The sequence below is a fragment of the Pseudophryne corroboree genome, chromosome 6, assembly GCF_028390025.1.
Source record: "Pseudophryne corroboree isolate aPseCor3 chromosome 6, aPseCor3.hap2, whole genome shotgun sequence".
Taxonomy (NCBI): domain Eukaryota; kingdom Metazoa; phylum Chordata; class Amphibia; order Anura; family Myobatrachidae; genus Pseudophryne; species Pseudophryne corroboree.
In genome coordinates this window covers 633,853,169-633,871,832 of record NC_086449.1, presented here as the reverse complement: position 1 = coordinate 633,871,832, position 18,664 = coordinate 633,853,169, and the positions used below count along the sequence as shown (strand labels likewise).

General features: G+C 47.8%; 1 protein-coding gene across 3 annotated transcripts in view; it reads left to right on the top strand.

Annotated features, from left to right (window-relative positions):
• The window catches only part of ARHGAP26 (Rho GTPase activating protein 26), a 1,013,198-nt gene that overhangs the window by 257,979 nt on the left and 736,555 nt on the right, over positions 1-18,664 (top strand). For all 3 annotated transcript variants that reach the window (XM_063928129.1, XM_063928130.1, XM_063928128.1), the window contains exon 7: positions 14,048-14,152. In XM_063928129.1, coding sequence (XP_063784199.1) covers positions 14,048-14,152 — 105 coding nt within the window. The remainder of the gene's footprint in view (positions 1-14,047; positions 14,153-18,664) is intronic.

Genomic DNA, 18,664 nt, shown 5'->3' with positions numbered 1-18,664 from the left:
TTCAGCGCGCAGTGGGCTCACTCGCAAGTGGACCCCTGGATCCTGCAGGTAGTATCTCAGGGGTACAAATTGGAATTCGAGACGTCTCCCCCTCGCCGGTTCCTGAAGTCTGCTTTACCAACGTCTCCCTCCGACAGGGAGGCGGTATTGGAAGCCATTCACAAGCTGTATTCCCAGCAGGTGATAATCAAGGTACCCTTCCTACAACAGGGAAAGGGGTATTATTCCACGCTGTTTGTGGTACCGAAGCCGGACGGCTCGGTGAGACCTATTTTAAATCTGAAATCCTTGAACACTTACATACAAAGGTTCAAATTCAAGATGGAGTCACTCAGAGCAGTGATAGCGAACCTGGAAGAAGGGGACTATATGGTGTCTCTGGACATCAAGGATGCTTACCTCCATGTCCCAATTTGCCCTTCTCACCAAGGGTACCTCAGGTTTGTGGTACAGAACTGTCACTATCAGTTTCAGACGCTGCCGTTTGGATTGTCCACGGCACCCCGGGTCTTTACCAAGGTAATGGCCGAAATGATGATTCTTCTTCGAAGAAAAGGCGTCTTAATTATCCCTTACTTGGACGATCTCCTGATAAGGGCAAGGTCCAGGGAACAGTTAGAGGTCGGAGTAGCACTATCTCAAGTAGTGCTACGACAGCACGGGTGGATTCTAAATATTCCAAAATCGCAGCTGATTCCGACGACACGTCTGCTGTTCCTAGGGATGATTCTGGACACAGTCCAGAAAAAGGTGTTTCTCCCGGAGGAGAAAGCCAGGGAGTTATCCGAGCTAGTCAGGAACCTCCTAAAACCAGGCCAAGTGTCAGTGCATCAATGCACAAGGGTCCTGGGAAAAATGGTGGCTTCTTACGAAGCGATTCCATTTGGCAGATTCCACGCAATAACTTTTCAGTGGGATCTGCTGGACAAATGGTCCGGATCGCATCTTCAGATGCATCAGCGGATAACCCTGTCTCCAAGGACAAGGGTGTCTCTCCTGTGGTGGTTGCAGAGTGCTCATCTTCTAGAGGGCCGCAGATTCGGCATTCAGGACTGGGTCCTGGTGACCACGGATGCCAGCCTGAGAGGCTGGGGAGCAGTCACACAGGGAAGAAATTTCCAGGGCTTGTGGTCAAGCCTGGAGACATCACTTCACATAAATATCCTGGAGCTAAGAGCCATCTACAATGCTCTGAGCCTAGCAAGACCTCTGCTTCAAGGTCAGCCGGTGCTGATCCAGTCGGACAACATCACGGCAGTCGCCCACGTAAACAGACAGGGCGGCACAAGAAGCAGGAGGACAATGACAGAAGTTGCAAGGATTCTTCGCTGGGCAGAAAATCATGTGATAGCACTGTCAGCAGTGTTCATTCCGGGTGTGGACAACTGGGAAGCAGACTTCCTCAGCAGACACGACCTCCACCCGGGGGAGTGGGGACTTCACCCAGAAGTCTTCCACATGATTGTGAACCGTTGGGAAAAACCAAAGGTGGACATGATGGCGTCCCGCCTCAACAAAAAACTAGACCGATATTGCGCCAGGTCAAGGGACCCTCAGGCAATAGCTGTGGACGCTCTGGTAACACCATGGGTGTACCAGTCAGTGTATGTGTTCCCTCCTCTGCCTCTCATACCCAAGGTACTGAGGATCATAAGAAGGAGAGGAGTAAGGACTATACTCGTGGCTCCGGATTGGCCAAGAAGGACTTGGTACCCGGAACTTCAAGAGATGCTCACAGAGGACCCGTGGCCTCTACCTCTAAGAAAGGACCTGCTCCAGCAGGGACCCTGTCTCTTCCAAGACTTACCGCGGCTGCGTTTGACGGCATGGCGGTTGAACGCCGGATCCTGAAGGAAAAAAGCATTCCGGATGAAGTCATCCCTACCCTGATCAAAGCCAGGAAGGATGTAACCGTACAACATTATCACCGTATTTGGCGTAAATATGTTGCGTGGTGCGAGGCCAGGAAGGCCCCTACAGAGGAATTTCAACTGGGTCGTTTCCTGCATTTCCTACAAACAGGACTGTCTATGGGCCTAAAATTAGGGTCCATTAAGGTTCAGATTTCGGCCCTGTCGATTTTCTTCCAAAAAAGAACTGGCTTCAGTTCCTGAAGTACAGACGTTTGTCAAGGGGGTACTGCATATACAACCTCCTTTTGTGCCTCCAGTGGCACCTTGGGATCTAAATGTAGTTTTGGGATTCCTAAAAACACATTGGTTTGAACCACTTTCCACTGTGGACTTAAAATATCTCACATGGAAGGTGGTAATGCTGTTAGCCCTGGCTTCAGCCAGGCGTGTCTCAGAATTGGCGGCTTTATCCTATAAAAGCCCTTACCTAATTTTTCATACGGACAGGGCAGAATTGAGGACTCGTCCTCAATTTCTCCCTAAGGTGGTTTCAGCATTTCACTTGAGCCAGCCTATTGTGGTGCCTGCGGCTACTAGGGACTTGGAGGACTCCAAGTTGCTGGACGTAGTCAGGGCCCTGAAAATATATGTTTCCAGGACGGCTGGAGTCAGAAAATCTGACTCGCTATTTATCCTGTATGCACCCAACAAGCTGGGTGCTCCTGCTTCTAAGCAGACTATTGCTCGCTGGATTTGTAGTACAATTCAGCTTGCACATTCTGTGGCAGGCCTGCCACAGCCAAAATCTGTAAATGCCCATTCCACAAGGAAGGTGGGCTCATCTTGGGCGGCTGCCCGAGGGGTCTCGGCTTTACAACTTTGCCGAGCAGCTACTTGGTCAGGGGCAAACACGTTTGCTAAATTCTACAAATTTGATACCCTGGCTGAGGAGGACCTGGAGTTCTCTCATTCGGTGCTGCAGAGTCATCCGCACTCTCCCGCCCGTTTGGGAGCTTTGGTATAATCCCCATGGTCCTTACGGAGTCCCCAGCATCCACTTAGGACGTTAGAGAAAATAAGAATTTACTTACCGATAATTTTATTTCTCATAGTCCGTAGTGGATGCTGGGCGCCCATCCCAAGTGCGGATTGTCTGCAATACTTGTACATAGTTATTGTTACAAAAATCGGGTTATTATTGTTGTGAGCCATCTTTTCAGAGGCTCCTCTGTTATCATGCTGTTAACTGGGTTCAGATCACAGGTTGTACGGTGTGATTGGTGTGGCTGGTATGAGTCTTACCCGGGATTCAATATCCTTCCTTATTGTGTACGCTCGTCCGGGCACAGTATCCTAACTGAGGCTTGGAGGAGGGTCATAGGGGGAGGAGCCAGTGCACACCAGGTAGTCCTAAAGCTTTTACTTTTGTGCCCAGTCTCCTGCGGAGCCGCTATTCCCCATGGTCCTTACGGAGTCCCCAGCATCCACTACGGACTATGAGAAATAGAATTATCGGTAAGTAAATTCTTCTTCTTATTATTATTATTATTATTATTGTCTTTCTAGCAATAAATAATATTACTGATTAAGGGGCCTATTTATGAAGCTGATCTTTTTTTTTTTTTTTGAACATTAAGGTTTTTATTGAAGAGTTTTCACATAGAAATGGGGTACAGAATAAAGAAATAGGGAAACACAGGGGGAGTCCGGAATGATTACCATAAGCAAACTTAAACAACGCACAGTCTAAGGGGTATACAATTGGTTACATTGAACGTACAGACACAAGAAAAGGAGAAAGCGCTAAGAGGAGGCATGAAGAGGACATATCTAATATCACGGCATTCTCGTAGATAACTCTAGGAAAGGTCGAGGACGGACATGTCAATTGGAGAGCTATACACTGTTAGCCTACCTTCTCTTCTTCTATAGTCAGACCATCTCAGCCATTTCATGTGGATAGAGTTAGCCGATGAGTATTTAGCCTCCGCGGTTTCAAAAATAAAATGTTTGTGGATCTTATTTTGGATGGACTCTAAGGTGGGAACACTCTCAGATTTCCATAACTGTGCTATAGCCGCTTTAGCGGCTATCAAAATGTGCCCCAAGACATAACGGTCACCTGCTGAGAGGCGATCTACGTACATGTGGAAATGCGCCAGAGCTGGGTCCATTGGGATGCTAAGCCCTAACACCATGCCGGCCATATTTAAAACTTCTCTCCAAAGAGGTTGTATGCGAGGACATGCCCAGAAGACATGAAAGATATCCCCCGTGGAGCCACATTTCCTCCAACACAATTTAGATTGGGAAGGCCAGATTCTGTGCTGCTTGGCAGGGGTGAAGTAGGCCCTCTGTACAAGTTTGTAAAACATTTCTGAGTGGTTAACACAGGGCCTAAATATACCGTCCCACTCTGCGTCAGTAAAGGACCTATTTAAATCTCTTTCCCATAAAGTCTGAGTTTTCAATTTTATTTGGGGGCTGTTAGACAGTTGAAATTGATACCACCACGTAATCCCATATTTATGCGAGGGTGTCTCCAGTCGGCTCACAATGTAAGCCGGAAGAGACAGTTTGTGGAGATGTGAGGGAGTACATGAGTGCAGCCAACTTCTAAACTTCTCACCTGCAGGTATTTAAAGAAATCCTGAGTCCGAATCCCAAATCTCTCTTGTAATTGAGAGAAGGACATCAAGGTGTCCCCTTCATATAAATCGCCCACGGTAGTGAGCCCCTGCCGAGTCCACTCCACTAGGGAAACATTTAGTTATCAATGACCTTAGAGCAGTTAACGACAGGCGGGGGGCGGGTAAATTAAGCTCTTCTGAAGAGAGTACCAATTTATGCCAGGAATCTATGGTCGTTTTAATAGACTTACAGGACTCGGCCCTACTCCTAGCAGCGGGCAGTGACAACCAAAACATATCGGGGAGAGAAACAGCGTCCAAGCATGAGGCTTCCAGAATAACCCAAGGCTTCAGACTCGTGGTGTCAAACCAGTCCCTAGATTAGTTTAGGCCGAACAAGTGTCTTCTTAGCAATTTTCGGTCTAGATCCTCCCCACACATATCTGGTCAAGACCTGGTTAAATTTATTATAGAGGAGTCTGGGGAGGGGCCTCGGTATGGCGCGAAACAAGTACATTAATTTCGTCAATAAAACCATCTTAGCAGCAGCAATCCTACCCAACCAAGACACCTCCTGCAGCATCCACTCCCCAGTCAGCTTAGTAAACGCTTTTAATAACGGGGCATAGTTACACTCAATCAAATTGTCTTCTCTGGTTAAGTTTATACCCAGGTATCTCAGAGAGCAGGACTTCCAGGCATATTTATACCTATCCTTCAACTTAGAGACCACAGACGGAGGTATATGGAGTAGGAGGGCTTCCGTTTTATTTGTGTTTAACTTATAAAAAGAAACATCTGAGTAGTTTTGAAGGACCTCATGCAAAACTGGCAAGGAAGCTTCGGGGTCAGTTAGACATAGCAGAATATCGTCCGCAAACAAACTAATTTTGTGAGAAATGCCCCCTATAACAGGACCACCAATCGCATCCCGAGATCTAATGCAAGCAGCCAAGGGTTCTATTGCCAGCGCAAAAATAAGAGGGGATAACGGGCATCCTTGACGCGTGCCATTAGAGATATTAAAGGGTGAGGAAAGGCATCCGTTAACAAAGACCCGTGCACTAGGGGAGGAATAAAGAGCCATGATAGAGTCCAAGGTCCTTCCAGAAAAGCCAAATTTGTCCAGAGTTAATCTCCTAAAGTCCCAATTCAATTTATCAAAAGCCTTTTCGGCGTCGAGAGACAAGACTAGAAGGGGTTCTCTTCTACCGGCTGCGTGCTCAATCACATTAATCACCCTATGAGTATTATCCGGGGCATTTCCGTTCAGTACAAAACCCACTTGATCTGGGTTAATAAGAGAGGGGAGCAGAGGGCTGATACGGTTGGCTATTAATTTGGCATAAATTTTTAAATCCGTATTTAGTAACGCGATCGGTCTAAAATTTTGGACGGCGGTGGGGTTTTTTCCCAGTTTGGGGATGGTAATTATTTGAGCCTCCAGCATCTCTTTAGGGAGGTGGCCTGCCTCTGAGGCTTCATTGAACACCGACAGGAGCACCGGGGCCAAGCTCTCCCCAAAGGATTTATAGAAACTAGCAGGGTAACCGTCGGGACCCGGGGCTTTATCTGCGGGGAGGGAGTCAATAGCCTTTTCGACTTCAGCTAAAGTCCAAGGCGCACTTAGCTACAAGACTCCGGTGACAGCGAGGGGAGAGGAAAGTTGCTCAGAAAATTCTGAACATCTACTACTGTAGGTTGAAAGGTAGAAGAGTCTCCCTTCAGGTTGTATAGTTTGGAGTAATAGGATGCAAAGACATCTGCAATTCCGTCTGGATCGTAGACTCTGTTACCCCTATCCGAATGGACAATGTGAATTTTTTCTTTAGCCTTCTTACCCCTCCGCTTCCTCGCCAGCAGTCTACCAGCCCTATTACCATAAACGTAAAATTTTTGGTTCAGTCTATGTAGGTTGCGTTGCACCTCTGCTAGATAGAAGACATTCACCGCCTCCCTTGCTTCTTTCAAAGACTTAAGAAGGGCTTTATCGTGCGGATGTGCCTTGTGAGAACTCTCCAGGGAGGCGACTTTAAGCTCAGCTTGTTCAAATTTTTTGCGATATGCCCGTTTAAGTTTAGCCGCTGTTTGAATTGCCGTCCCTCGTGTCACTGCTTTGAGGGCGCACCAGAATGTGAAGATAGACATCTCCTGGGGAGAGTTCTCAGAAAGAAAATAATCTCAAGTGGATTGGATCGCCTGCGTGGTCTCCGGCTGAAGAAGACTGAGTTTACCCAAACGCCAGGGGGCCGGGGTAACCATTCTATTATTTATGTCCCATTCGATGAATAGTGGGGAGTGATCCGACCAGGACATGGGGAGGATGGTGATTGTACGGACGGGACTGTAGGGTCCACTTATCCGCCAATGCTAAATCTATTCTAGAGTAGGATGCGTGCACCAAGGAATAAAATGTGTAATCTCTATCCATTGGATGCTTAATGCGCCAGAGGTCTAAAAGATCATATTCCGCCAGTAGCTGGCTAAAGCCCTTTGCATTCCTATGGAGCTGACTGGAGAGTGAGGGTCGCTTGCCAGAATTATCGACGACGGGGTCTAAAGTCAAATTAAAATCCCCCATTAAGAGTAAGCACCATTAGCCAATTGTTGCACCTTAGCGCAGAGTTTCCTGCAAACTGCTAGTTGCTTGGTGTTAGGGGCATAGCAAGAAACTAATGTCACCTCTTTGTTTTCAAGAGTATCTAGTAGAATAAGGATTCTCCCCTCAGGGTCGGAATATTGCGAAGTGAGGGAAAACGCACAATGCTGAGATATCAAGATTGCCACTCCCGCCTTCTTAGCCGGCCCGTTAGTCAAATAGCAATGGGGGTATCTCTCATTAGTAAACCGTGGAGGGGCAGAGTTAATAAAATGAGTCTCTTGGACTGCTATAATTTGAGCTTTAAGTTTATGAAAATAATTTAAGTGCTAATCTCCTCTTGTGTGGGGAATGAAGCCCTTTTGCATTTATAGAGACAATGTTAACAATAACGTAAAACGGTCTTGGAATGCATTTCTAACCACAACCAACTGGCAAGTAAAAAAAATGTGTGTAACATATCCGGACAAAAAAGAGAGGGAAGAGGAAAGAAAAGGCAAAGAGAAGAGGAATACAGAAAGAAAAAACAGAACATTAACCCCACACGGGGGTACATTTGGACGCCTAACCATGGCGACTCCAAGTTCAACAGTGGGGGGTAGTGGCTATCCGCCCGCACCTGAACCTATATCAAACTAAATGTAGGCACTCGACATCCCATCTCTGGACCCCCGACCGCCACCGGGAGTAAATGAAACTTAAGTAGAATTCCCAGCCAACAAGGAATTGTGGGTGGCAGTCGGGGCAGCAGAGACGGACAGTAAACAATAAAACACCGGTGAGGAGGCCACACTGAAAAACATTCTAGAAACATAAACAACCTCCTCAGATAGTCGCCAAGGAGTTGATGCAACGTAGGAATATACAACATAACAAACTAATTAAGAAACATGAAAACAAAGCAAGTGTAGCAGATCAAACAATACTCAAAGTTCTGCAGCCGATGAGGCCCAGTCCCACTGGAGGCGCCGTTCGGGAGAGGTGTGTGTAGGAGAACTTGCAGAGTTCCATGATGCTAGGACCCTTTTACCCTCCTCGACGTTCGATATAACAACTGTGGACCCCTCTCGAGAGATGAGCAACTTCGTAGGAAATCCCCATCTATATAGAATGTTCTCTTTCCGTAGCACTGATGTGATGGGGTAAAGAGAGCGCCGTTTCGCCAAAGTAGCAGGGGACAGGTCACCGAAATTTTAAGTGAGCCCAAAGCCTCTGACGCAGCATCCGAGGGTCTGGCAGCTTTCAAGATTGCCTCCTTCACATGGTAATAGTGTAACCTCATAAGGACATCCCGGGGGACACCATCGGGGGCATTCCTGGCCTTTGGAAGCCTGTGGGTACGGTCAATTAAGAAGTCCGCGGGACGGTTTGAAGGAAGGAGTTTGCTAAAGAGGTCAACTGCAAAGTCGTTTAAAGCGCCATTAGCGACAGTTTCCGGAACACCTCGTAGCTTTAAGTTGTTACGCCTCGATCTGTCTTCCATATCCGAGAGTTTATCTCTGAGCGCCGTGACCTCAGTTTGGAGCAATTCATGTGAGGAGATTAGGTCATTGTGAGACGTCACCACTTCACCCATTTTCGTTTCGAGGTGATCGGTGTGGTCTCCGATCTCGTCAATAGATTGCTGGCATTCCTTCATAGTTGCTCTAAATTCTGCCGCGACTTCATCTTTAAATTGCGTTAAGAGCTGTTTCATAGCACCCACCGTGAGCACTTCGCTGTCGGCAATGGTGCTGGTGTGAGCAGTGACCGGGTCGGGCGCATCTCTAAGCGGTGAGGACACAAGAGCAGCAGGTTTAGAGGTGCTACCCCGTGCGTCCTTTGCTTTAGCAGCCTGGGGAGAAGGTTTAAAGAACTCCACCTGGGAGACAGTTTTAGCAGCCTTATATTTCTTGGGAGGCATAGCAGCGCTGAGTGTCAAAGGTAGAGGAACCGGAGACAAGAGGCGTCTGGAGCGTCAATTTAGGAAGGATCCACAGAATTGTCGAGCTGTCATATCATGTCATAAAAGCATTCGGGCGCAGGCGGAGCCTTCTCAGAGCGATCAGGACATAATATTATTCATCCATGTAACCATCGCGGCCGATCGTCTCGGCGGGAACCGGGAAATCTGCGGTCTGGTGGAGTCTGCAGTGCACTATGTATTATAAATCCGGCACACTGAGAGAAATGTGGGCTATTGCATCCAGAGACCACCAGATGGGGCCAGTGCAGTAGTAAGCCTGTTTCCCAACTTAAGAAAATAAATGCACCAATCCTACCACAGGGGCCCCAGGGTAAGAGCAGGGAGGGAACAGTGCCAGAGGGCAACCAACCTGAATAGGCCCCAATCCAGAGACCCCCACAGCCGCACACTCACTCTGCTACCTTAAACCCAGCACCACCTGAGGGATTGAAGATGGCCGCCGCGTCTCACTGGCCGTCCGTTCCACCTCCGCTGCCCGGCCTCCGACCCTCCGTCTCAGGGGATGTCCGGTCCGGGGGAGGCTCCCGAGTGCTCCGGAGCTGGTACGCGGGGTCCGCGCCGCTCCCCGGCGCCTCGCTCCCGCCGTGGAGTTCAAGACGCGGGCGCCGGGAGTACGCGAGTCCCCGGCTTCCGCCTGCGTGTAAGGCCGCAACCTGCAAGAGCGGTTAAAACCGCTCCCCGGCTCCGCAGCCGACACCACAGGGCCGAGGGGACCCACAGGGAGGGACAGGGAGCCCCGGAAAGGAGAGCCAGGGGGTGAGCACCCCGGATTAGATCCAATAATGAACGCTGGAGAGAGGAGAGCAGCAAAGGCACATCTGCTCTCTTCTCCAGCCAACCCACGCCCCTTGTTTTGTTTTTTTCATAAAATGATTTCAGACATTTGTTCAATTATTTCTGCATCATGCTCGGTGTTGTACAAACGGAGTGACATGAGATGGGCAAAATTGAATATTTACTAGGTTTTCAATAAGCACAGCTACCCTATGCCTTCCGTCAGCTTTCTTTCCGTGTTCTTGCTCCCTAGTTTGTCGTTTGGTCATTATCATTTTGTACTTTCTGTTAAGTTGAAAAAAGAATGAACCTGTTTTGTAAACATTGATATAATGGGAAAAAAATATTTAAAAAATTTAAAACATCTGTACATGAAACCTGTAGATTGCAACAAATAAAGATGATCTAAAACTTTGTGTGGTACAGTTTACGGAAGTTAAATCCGCTATTGGTACCACAAATAGAAAATTAGGAATTGCCACATATCTGTTCTTGGTCAGATCACATGTAACCATGCCGCCCCACTGTTTCCCCCAGTTTTTGACCAGGAGATCCGTTCTGCAGATATGCATAACATATGATTTTAAATATTTAAAAAAATACTTTTTAAGCTATAATAAGTAAAAAAACTTAAATGTTTTCTGAACAGTTTTGAAGGGAAAAATTGGCAGTTAAGTGCCACGATGCCTACTATTGCTATATAAATGCATGGTAATTATAATACTCACTTCGTAACACGTTAATTCTTTTCCCTTACTAAGAGAGTATAAACATTTTATTGTAGTATTTCACATCATGTCATATTTTCATATGTGGAAGAACTGCACATAGTGGGGCAGTGGGGATGCAGTTAAATAACCAGATGTTGGGATCCTGGCATTCAGGAGATCAACGCCGGAATCCCGACAGCTGGTGAAATTCCGACGTATTGAATCCTGACACCTACCCGGTATACCCACTCGAGTGGAGGGTCCATGGCAACAAACAAGTAGGAAAAAAACTTTCGGCATGCGAAGCGAGCCACCGGGCCCAAAGCGTGGAGAGCACAGCGAACCCCTGCAAGGGGACTTGCTTCCGGGATTCCAGCAGACGGGACTCCACTTTTGGTATACTGACAGCTGGCATCCCGACTGCCGGGATATCCTATGTATTCTACGCAGTGGGCATGTGCCCCTCTGTGATGCTGCAAGGTAAATGTCGTGCCTTCCTCATCATGTGCTGACAGTTTTATTTTCACATGAAGATCTGCATCTCCCCATTTCCTGCTCGCACACAGAACAGAATCTCTGGCGGAACCCAGTACAAAACAGATATATAAAATAGCTGGAAGATTGAAAGAGCCCATTAATTCTCTGTTTATGTTTCCTGCTGCTTGTGCTGATACGAGTAATCAAGCATACCCTTTAAATGCTGGTCTGCAATGTCATTTCATGTGAAAAGCCAAGCATTTGGTGTGTTTACATAAATAGGAACTCCACTTAAAATTGCTAGAGAAGATCAAATGGTTCTCAATGGGCTGTGTGTACTAAAAGCAGCAACTAATTGGATTGCTGTCCAGCAGATTTCCCTTTCAGAGCACTTTTCCCACAGACAAATATGTTGTTTTTATCTGGTAGCTGTACTTTTAGCTCATGTAGCGGCTCGGATAATAATGTTTCTCATATCGAAGTGATGTCAGTAGCTCTTATACCCTGAATTGAGAAGTAGAATATTGGGTCAGCCCATTTAATGGATGCCTACAATACAGAGGCGACAAGTACTATAATAACCTATGTTGTAAGTTCATATGAATCCTTACTTGATGCATCAAACCATTCATTATACTGTATATCTGAATGCAAATGCAGCTACATCGGCCCAGTCCACTTGTAAAGAACCTCCAACTGCATGTGGACAACTCAGAACAGCGTTTCCACTGGTATTGATGTGTTTTTATAAACTTAAAAGTTTGCATGCAGTTATATTCAATCCATGTATTGCGGGGTGCAAAATGAAAGGATCCTGAATGCAGAGCTCTCTGTAATCTGTGTCCTCGGTTTAAGCAGTGGCATGGGCGTAACTATAGTGGGTGCAAGATGTGCCATTGCTATGGGACCCAGAACTTAGGGGGGCCTGGATTCAGGTTATAAAGTTGCATACCGATGTCCCAGATTTGCCTTCTAAGCAACTGGGTCTGATCCATTGCCCAGCCTGAATTGTGTGACATTATATTTTTACGGAGAGGAGTGTGTAGTGGATGTTATAATGGTAAAGGTGCTCATTGTAATGTGGAGGGCGCTATAATGTTACATAATTAGAACTGGAGCACTGTAACATGGCATAATTTGAACCTTAGGGCACTCTAATCTGGCATAGTATGATCATTGGACACTGTAATGTGACATAATATGGACCGTAGGGCACTCTAATGTGGCATAATATGAACTGGGGCATTGTAATGTGGCATAATAGGAGCTGTGTACACTAAACATCTCATAATGTGAATTGGGGATACTGTGTGACACAATGTGTACTGGCAGCCCTACAATGTGACGACATGTAAACTAGGGCACTACTATGGATCCTAAAATAAACTAGGGCACTATTAATGCGCAAACATTAATGGGGCATAAAGTTAACAAGTGATGTGGAGAGGTGTCTCTAGAAGAATTGAACGGGACCTACTCAATATGTTGCTACGGAGCCCACAAAGTTTTGGTTACGCCTCTGAGCAGTGGCCTGTTTCATTTACACATTACCACCCTCCACTGTTTCTCATTATTCTGACTGTACCACACCACTGGAAGCTGGACAGTATATACAGTAGGTCATTCTCTGATGGCTACTTTAATATTGGTTGCTACTTAACAAATCTAGAACTCATATTCCCATTGTCCGCTAAACTAGTCAGTCTTCATCAGTTTGTCACACCCACCTTTTGGTGTCAGATGGTTCAGGGATGTTTGAATAATTGTGACAGGTGTGCTTCCTTTTTATTCCCTGGCAGAGAGGTGAAGGCAACTCCAGACCCAATAACCTCACAGGTTTTAAAAATACATTTCATTTTATTAGACTGGAATATTTCTGTAGCTGTAACACTATTCAGGTTTTAAACAAGGTTAGAAGTTCAGTCAGTACTACTTACATTGACTGATATGTAATCACCAATATTCAAGCATAAACCATAAAAGGTGATACTGTGTTCATTACACTAAACATATATATCCATATGAGTATGATTGAAGGATGTCTGAAAATAGTAACACAGTTAACAACAAAATATAAATTTACATCAGATTCCCTCTTTTATAAATATTGGAAGTACACAGCCGTGTGGTTTTAAAGGCGGTGCACATAGCATGGGATGATTCACTATGCTATCAGATGGCGTTGTTTCTGTACTTTGTAAATACCCCTGGATTTCCACCACCTGGATGAAGTATATTTGGTAAGCTACAGTCAGTGCTTGCAGAGAGTATTAATCAACAGTTCCCTATGTTTATAGATATAGATATATATATATATATATATATATATATAGCGTTATTTTTGCTGGCTTACAATTGAGCTGGATATGTGATAAACAGTCTCTCTAGTGTAGACTATCTCTGGAGCAAAGGCAGATTTACAATGTTACAATGGACAGTAACATAGCCATACTCTCCTTGAGGGGACATGTACTAAGCAGTGATAAAAGTGGAGAAGTGAGCCAGTAGAGAAATCTCCCATGCCAACCTATCAGCTGCTCCGTACAATTGTATTGTATGCAAATTAGAAATGTTAAGTCAATGTTGATTGATTGCCATGGGCAACTTCTCCACCTGCTAACTTCTCCACTTTTATCACTGCTTAGTACATGTCCCATTTAGGGGTCTATTTACTAAGCCTTGGATGGAGATAGTCGATGGTGGTAAAGCACCAGCTAATCTGCACTTTGCCCCGCTCACAGCTGATTGAATTGACCTCTCAAAATAGAATTGAAAACTTCAGGTTGACGTGTTCTGCTTTAATTTCTATTAGACGCTGTTGTGAAGTGGTTACGTTTCTTTTATGACATTAATGCCGTTAATTCACATTTGTGCAACATTAGTATTTTACATTCCTTCCCCCTATAATTACTGTACACTGTGCCGCCCACAGTCATGCTGCCTGAGGTGCAGTCTAGCCTCCTGCTATAGGTACTGCTTTGTGCACTTGGTGCTTCTGATTTGAACATTTGTATCTTTCTTGATTTCTCTGTTTCCAGCTGTTGGCCTTTCTGCAAGGACTCTTCACATTTTACCATCATGGATATGAGCTGGCTAAAGACTTCAGTGACTTCAAGACACAACTTACCATCAGCATCCAGAATGTAAATACTACTTGGCTTTCATTTTCCTTCAGCAAAAACTAAATCAGAAGGGAGCACACTGGTCGAAATGGTTTCTCTAAGCCACAGGTTCTCAAACTCGGTCCTCAGGACCCCACACAGTGCATGTTTTGCAGGTCTCCTTACAGAATCACAAGTGAAATAATTAGCACCACCTGTGGGCCTTTTAAAATGTGTCAGTGAGTAATTAATACACCTGTGCACCTGCTGGGTTACCTGCAAAACATGCACTGTGTGGGGTCCTGAGGACCGAGTTTGAGAACCCCTGCTCTAAGCCTTTGTTACAACAGAACATTTCTCGAACGTCCTAGAGGATGCTGGGGTCCATATTAGTACCATGGGGTATAGACTGGTCCACCAGGAGCCATTGGCACTTTAAGAGTTTAATAGTGTGGGCTGGCTCCTCTCTCTATGCCCCTCCTACCAGACTCCGTTTAGAAAATGTGTCCGGAGGAGCTGGTCACAGCTAGGGGAGCTCTACAGCCTCCCTGCAGCGTTGGACTGAGGGGGGGAGCAGTATCCGCCCTGCGGGGTCTTGAGCCACTGCTCCCGCTGACTGGGCACTAGCTCCAGAGGGGTCCGATCGCACCCCGCTGCAGGGGAATGCTCGCCCCGGCAGCCGGCCGCCACCCCCTCAGGAGCTGAAGATGGCGAGTGAGTCACTGTCCCCCCTTGCAAGCGGGAGGACAGTGTGAAGAGGGCGGCTAGAGGGTTAGGAGCGGGGTCTTAACCGCGCTCCTGGAAGGCTCAGCGGTACCTTGGTGCGGCGCTGGGAGGGAGCGCCCTGGGTCAGCTCCGGACCCTACACTGGTCGTTTCCTGCATGTCTGGGTCTGCGGATCCAGGTCAGCCAAATCCTCCAGGCCAGTATAATCTTCTTGAGAGCGGGAAGCCGGCGCCATTGAAGGGGGCGGAGCTTCTCAGAGCGGACCCAGCAGCGTTCAGCGCCATTTTCTCTGCCTGCAGTCGCTATCCACTGGATCCATGTCCCTCCAGAGCTTTCTCCAGCAGTCTTTACGGTACCAGGGGGCTGTAGAAGGGAGGGGAGGCTGCACAGTCAGCGCTGGAAAGGGACTCCCTTTGCCTAAAAAGCGCTGTGTGTGGGTTGGCTCCAATCTCTGTGTCTCTCTGCCTTTCTTGGGGGGGGGGGGGGGGGGGGGGGGGGAGAGAGAAACGCTGCCTTCATAATACCCTGTGTGTTTGTGGGGTGGTGTGTGTGTGTGTGTGTGTGTGTGTGTGGTAACATGTCTAGGGACAATGTGTCATATGCTGCAGAGGATTTGTCCTCCCAGGAGGACTCCATACCATGTAATCAGAATTGCACAGTTTTTTAGCGCAGATCCCAACTAGAGAGCCAGAATGGTTAGTTTCTTTGAGGGGGACTATTTCCCAGATTTCTGATAGAGTTGCTAGAACTGAGCACCCCACTCAGGTCCTCCAATCCTCTATGGTGGTATGGTCTGATTCTGCCTTCTCGGGGTCCCCGGCGGTACATTCTCAAACGTTTGCTTGCAATTATGTAGGATGACACGGACACAGACTCTGACGCTGCAGACGGTGATGGGGATGTGTTGCCGGGGACGGCATCACTTGCCAAGGGGGTGCAGTTGATGATTGAGGCTGTTAGGGATGTTTTACACATTTCAGACACCGCTCCGGAACAGGTGGAGGAGGCCTTCTTCACAGATAATAAAAAGCCCCCCTTCACTTTCCCGGCTTCCAAAGAATTGAATGCTATCTTTGAAAAGGCATGGGAAACTGCGTAAAATAAATTCCAGATTCCCAAGAGGGTGTTGGTGGCTTTTCCCTTCCCAGAGGAAGATGGAAAGAGGTAAGAATCCCCGCCGATAGTCGACGCCTCTGTATCCAGGCTGTCCAAACAGGTAGTTTTACCGGTCCCGGGATCTACCGCGTTAAAGGACCTGGCAGATCGCAAGGTGGATGCTACGCTGAAATCCATTTACGCGGCTTCGGGTGCTATATTGCGGCCTACTATAGCCTGTGCTTGGATTGCTAAATCTGTTGCCAGGTGGTTGATCACTCTGCAGGAGGAATAGTCTATGCTGGACAAAGGTGACGTTGATTCTTTTTTGCGTAATATTCAGGATTCTGCAGGATTCCTGGTGGATTCCATGAAAGACCTGGGATCCATGGCTGCGGTGATCTACTCCATGTCGGTCTCGGCTTGCAGAGGTCTCTGGCTGCGCAACTGGTCTGCGGACGCGGAATCCCGGAATTGTGTGGATGGCCTTCTGTACAAAGGTCAGGCTCTATTTGGGGAGGCGCTGGATGCGTGGATTGCCACGGCTACCGCGGGTAAGTCTCCTTTTCTCCCCTCAGCTGCACCGGCTACGAAGAAGCCCTTTTCATCTAACACGTCACAGTCCTTTCGGGCCGCAAGGCCTAGAAAGAATAAGCCTTCAAACACCTACTTCAGAGGTGGTCGTGCCAAAGGAAAGAAACACGCTCCCGCAGGTTCCCAGACCCAGAAGCCCGCTTCTGATACCGCTAAGTCCTCTGCATGACGGTGGACAGCTAGGCCTGGAGGAAGGTCAGGTAGGGGCGAGACTCAGGCAGTTAAGCCACGTCTGGGTGTCGTCGGGTCTGGACCCCTGGGTTCTGGATATAGTGTCCAGGGGGTACAGACTGGAGTTACAAGAACCCCCGCCTCACCATTTCTTTAAATCAGGCTTACCAGCTCTGCTGGGGGACAGGACAATTCTTCTGGAGGCCATCAGGAAATTGGTGGTGTCAGAGGTCATTGTTCAGGTCCCTCTTCAGCAACGGAACAAGGGTTATTATTCGAACCTTTTTGTGGTACCGACACCGGATGGTTCGGTACGGCCTATTCTAAATTTAAAATCTTTGAACCCTTATCTCAAAGAGTTCAAATTCAAGATGGAATCTCTGAGAGCTGTCATTTCAGGGCTGTCGGAGGGGGAGCTCCTGGTCATCAAGGATGCTTACCTCCACATTCTGATTTGGGCGCCGCATCAAGCTTATCTCAGGTTTGCGCTAATGGACGATCACTATCCGTTCCAGGCGCTGCCGTTTGGTCTCTCAACAGCACCAAGGATCTTCACCAAGGTGATGGCGGAGATGATGGTTCTCATCCGCAAACGGGGTGAACATAATTCCATATCTGGACGATCTCCTGATCAAGGCGTTATCCAGGGAAAGGTTGCTGCGGGCCATCGCAGTCGTAACACAGCTGCTCAGGAAGCAAGGTTGGATCCTGAATCTTCCGAAGTCTCATCTGGAGCCAACAAGGCGGCTGTCTTTCCTGGGAATGATCCTCGACACGGAAGTGCAGAGGGTATTTCTCCCGGCGGAGAAAGCGGTGATTCAAACAATGGTCCGGGATGTCCTGCGGCCTACCCGGGTATCTGTTCATCAATGCGTACGCCTTCTGGGGAAGATGGTTGCCGCCTATGAGGCTCTGCAGTACGGCAGGTTTCATGCTCGACCTTTTCAACTGGACCTCTTGGACCAGTGGTTGGGCTCTCACCTACACATGCACAAGAGGATACGCCTGTCTCTGAAAGCCAGGATTTCACTCCTCTGGTGGCTGCAACTTCCACACCTTCTGGAAGGGCAAGTCTAAGAGGTTGGGGAGCGGTCGCTCTGGGGGAAACCTTTCAAAGCCGATGGTCGGATCAAAAGTCACTTCTCCCAGTAAACATCCTGGAACTCAGGGCCGTTTACAATGCCCTTCTGCAAGCAGCACACTTTCTACAGTATCGGGCTGTTCAGGTGCAGTCGGACAACGTGACCACGGTGGCCTACATAAACCGACAATGCAGAACGAAGACCAGACCTGCCATGGCAGAGGTGTTAAAGATCCTCATCTGGGCAGAAAGGCACGTAGTGGCGATGTCTGCAATCTTCATTCCGGGCGTAGACAACTGGAAGCAGACTTCCTCAGCAGACACTATCTCCATCCATGGGAGTGGGGCCACCATCCGGAGGTGTTCGAGGAGGTAACCGGTTATTGGGGGGTTCCTCACATAGACTTGATGGCCTCCCGCCTCAACAAGAAGCTACGGAGGTACTGTTCCAGGTCAAGAGACCCACAGGCATTGGCGGTGGACGAACTGGTAACACCTTGGGTGTTCAAGTCAGTGTATGTGTTCCCTCCACTTCCTCTGATACCAAGGGTTCTTCAACTCGTGAGAAGAACGAAGGTTCTGGCAAATCTCATTGCTTTGGACAGGCCAAGGAGGGCTTGGTACGCGGACCTGCTGGATCTTCTGCTGGAAGATCCACGGCCTTTACCTCTTCGGGAGGATCTGCTTCTGCAGAGGCCGTTCGCTTATCAAGACTTACCGCGGCTTCGTTTGACGGCATGGCGGTTGAATGCCAGATCATAGCTCGGAAGGGTATCCCGAGTGAGGTCATTCCTACCCTGATACAGGCCAGGAAGGGGGTAACGTCTGAGCATTACCCTCGCATTTGGAAGAAATGTGTTTCTTGGTGTGAGGCCAAGAAGTTTCCG